Source organism: Otolemur garnettii, unplaced genomic scaffold (assembly GCF_000181295.1).
Source record: "Otolemur garnettii isolate 467f Iridium unplaced genomic scaffold, OtoGar3 scaffold00159, whole genome shotgun sequence".
Classification (NCBI taxonomy): Eukaryota; Metazoa; Chordata; class Mammalia; order Primates; family Galagidae; genus Otolemur; species Otolemur garnettii.
This window is the reverse complement of record NW_003852554.1, coordinates 25048-28451: the sequence shown is the minus strand read 5'-3', so window position 1 is coordinate 28451 and position 3404 is coordinate 25048. Positions and strand designations below refer to the sequence as shown.

At 42.9% G+C, this 3404-nt stretch overlaps 1 protein-coding gene across 2 annotated transcripts in view; it reads left to right on the top strand.

Moving 5' to 3' along the window:
• ZYG11B (zyg-11 family member B, cell cycle regulator) overlaps positions 1-3404 on the top strand; it is an 83913-nt gene that overhangs the window by 70291 nt on the left and 10218 nt on the right. For both annotated transcript variants that reach the window (XM_003799918.3, XM_023519161.1), the window contains exons 11-12: positions 2285-2482; positions 2622-2674. In XM_003799918.3, the coding sequence (XP_003799966.1) occupies positions 2285-2482; positions 2622-2674 (251 nt within the window). The remainder of the gene's footprint in view (positions 1-2284; positions 2483-2621; positions 2675-3404) is intronic.

The following is a 3404-nucleotide window of genomic DNA, read 5'->3' as shown; positions in this document are numbered from 1 at the left end:
TTTTTTTTTTTTATATAGTTGTCATTGTTGTTTGGCAGGGCCAGGCTGGATTCGAACCCACCAGCTCTGGCACCTTAACCTCTGAGCTACAGGCGTCGAGCCCATTTAGGTCTTTTTTAATCTCCATTTTCTTTCCTCATGTTTATGTTTTCATTTTATCCTGAATCACATTTATAACAGCTGATTTATTTGTTTACTTATTTTTGTGACCGAATCTCACTTTGTACCCCTCAGTAGGGTGCCATAACGACATAGCTCACAGCAACCTCAAACTCTTAAGGAGTCCTTTTGCCCCAGCCTCCTGAGTACTGGGACTACAGATGCCTGCTGTAACGCCAGGCTATTTTCTTAGAGTCAGGGTCTCACTCTTGCTCAGGCTGGTCTCAAACTCCTGAGCTCAAGTAATTCACCCATCTTGGCCTCCGAGAGTGCTAGGATTACAGGCATGAGCCACTGCGCCCAACCTATAATAGCTATTTTAGGTCATTGGCTATTAATTCCATTATCTCTGTCATTTCTGTTGATTGATATTTTTCTCCTCGTTGTGGATCCCTTGTATGTCTGGTAATTTTTGACTTGAATGGCAGTCCTTATAAAATTTAATTTTTGGTTTCTAATGCATCATCAGATAGGTTTAAAAAAATTACATTGGTGACTGCTGTATTTTAATAGTTATCTTATATGCAGTTATTTACAGATCAAGTTGCTCTGGGCTAATATATAATTTAGCCCTACTACTATTAAATGCTTTGCTTATAATGAGATCTCTTCACGCTGGCTGGTGGACATGTGAACTATTTCTAGCCCTATTTGACTTGGGGATTTGTTCATGTACTACTTTCTGGTAGTAGCCTAGCCTCATGGAGTTTTATACCATTTCATTACCCAGTCAAAGATTTCAGGAGACCCCTGTACAGGTTATATGGGCTCACCCACAATCTGAGTGTGAGGCGTTTTCCTTTCCAGAACTCTGTTCTACAAAGTTTTCCTGCTAGGCCACCATGAAATATGATCTCAGATATGATCTGTGTCTCGACAAAACTACCATGTTCTGGCTTGGCACCTGTAGCTCAGTGGCTAGGGCACTGGCCACGTACACCATGGCTGGCAGTTTCGAACCCAGCATGGGCCTGCCAAACAATAATGACAACTACAACAGGCTTGACGCCTGTTGCTCAGTGGTTAGAGCGCCGGCCATATATACCAAGGTAGGTGAGTTTGAACCCAGCCTAGGCCTGCTAAACAACAATGACAACTGCAACAACAAAAAAATAGCTGGGTGTTGTGGTGGGCGCCTATAGTTCCAGATACTTGGGAGGCTGAGGCAAGAGAATCGCTTAAGCCCAAATGTTTGGGGTTGCTGTGAGGTGTGACACCGCCATGGCACTCTACCAGGCTAACATAGTGACACTCTGTCTCAAAAACAAAACAAAACTACCATGATGCTCTCTTTAAGTTCCCCTAACTTTCCCTATTTGAATATTCTTTTCTTTTCTTTTTTTTTGAGGCAGAGTCTCATTCCATTTCCCTGGGTATAGTGCCATGGAGTCATATCATATTGCCCTGGGTGGAGTGCTGTGGAGTCATAGCTCACAGCAACCTTAAACTCTTGGGCTCAAGTGATTCTCTTACATTAGCCTCCTGAGTAGCTGGGACTACAGGCGCCTGCCACAACGCCTGGCTATTTTTAGAGACGAGGTCTCACTCTAGCTCAGGCTGGTCTTGGAACTCCTGCCTCTCCCTTCCAGAGTGCTAGGATTACAGGCATGAGCCACTGCGACCAACCCCCATTTGAATACTTTTTCTCAGAGAAATATATATTTTTTTAGAGACAGAGTCTCACTTTGTTGCCCTAGGTAGAGTGTTGTTTTGTCACAGCTCACAGCATGCTCTTGGGCTTAGGCCACTCTCTTGCCTCAGCCTCCCGAGAAGCTGAGACTATAGGCGCCTGGTAGAACACCCGGCCATTTCTTTTGTTGTTGTTGCAGTTTGACTGGGGCAGGGTTCGAACCTGCTGCCCTTGGTATATGGGGCGGTGCCCTATTCACTGAGCCATAGGCGCTGCCCACTTTGTCTCAAAGAAATATTAATACATTACTCTCACCTTTATGTATTGCCTGTGGTCTAGGGTCTGAAAACAGTTTTCTTAGCCATTTACTTTAGACATTACTTTGTTTTTTGTTTTTTGTTTTTTTTTTTTAACACCTCCCTTCCCTCAAGTCTCTGGGGCAGGGTGAAGTGGACGTATACTCATTTAACTTTTATATCTTTTTTTCTTTTCCAGAACAATATAGCTGAAGTACAAGAATTGCATTCTGAATTAATGTGGAAGGATTTCATAGACCACATCAGTAGTCTCCTACATAGTGTTGAAGTGGAAGTCAGTTACTTTGCAGCAGGAATTATTGCCCATTTAATATCAAGAGGGGAACAAGCTTGGACATTGAGTCGTAGCCAGAGGAATTCTCTTCTGGATGATTTGGTAGGGTCATTTGGTGTTTCTGGAAGCATATAGACAAACGACATTCCTAGTAGTTAAACTATAGAGCCTCAGAATGTAATGTATTATGCAATGCTAAATAAATACTGTAATCCTTTTTTATATGTTTTGTGTCTTCCAGCATTCAGCTATTTTGAAATGGCCAACTCCAGAGTGTGAGATGGTAGCATACAGGTAATTAACATAGTAATGAGCATTAAATCAGTAACTTAGGAATTTTTCTTGCCTAGAGATCATTTCTAGTAGACGTGTAAGTTTTCTGTCAGACATCTATCTTAGCAATGGCTTTCACAGAAGCAAAGTGTTTTTACTTCTTTCTGCCACCTATCCTTCATCCTTCCTTCCTTCATTCCACATTTATTGAAGATAAGTATCCAAGTGCCAGGGATTTGTTCTTTATTCTAAATTTTTTTCCCCCCATGACAGTGTCTCATTCTTGCTGACTGGGCTAGAGTGCAGTGGTGTCCTCTCGGCTCACTGACTGGACTCAAGCAATCTGCCTGCCTCAGCCTCCCAAGTAGCTGTTAACTATAGGGGCACACCACTACATTGGCTAATTTTTTTATTTTTTGTACAAATGGGGTCTTGCTGTGTTGCTTAGGCTGATCTTGAGCGCTTGGCCTCAAGGGATCCTCCTGCCTCAGCCTCCCAAAGTGCTAGAATGATAGGCATGAGCCACTGCACCTGACCTTCTCTTGAAATTCAAAGGTGGACAAGACATGATGTTTGCCCACAAGAATCTTATGTCCTAATGAAGAAGATCACTGTGTATCAGACACCAATGTGGTGGCTCACACCTGTGATCTCAGCACTTTGAGAGGCTGAGACAGGAAGATTGCTTGAGGCCAAGAGTTCAAGCCCAGCCTGAGCAAGAGCAAGACCCTGTCTCTGATGAAAATAAAAA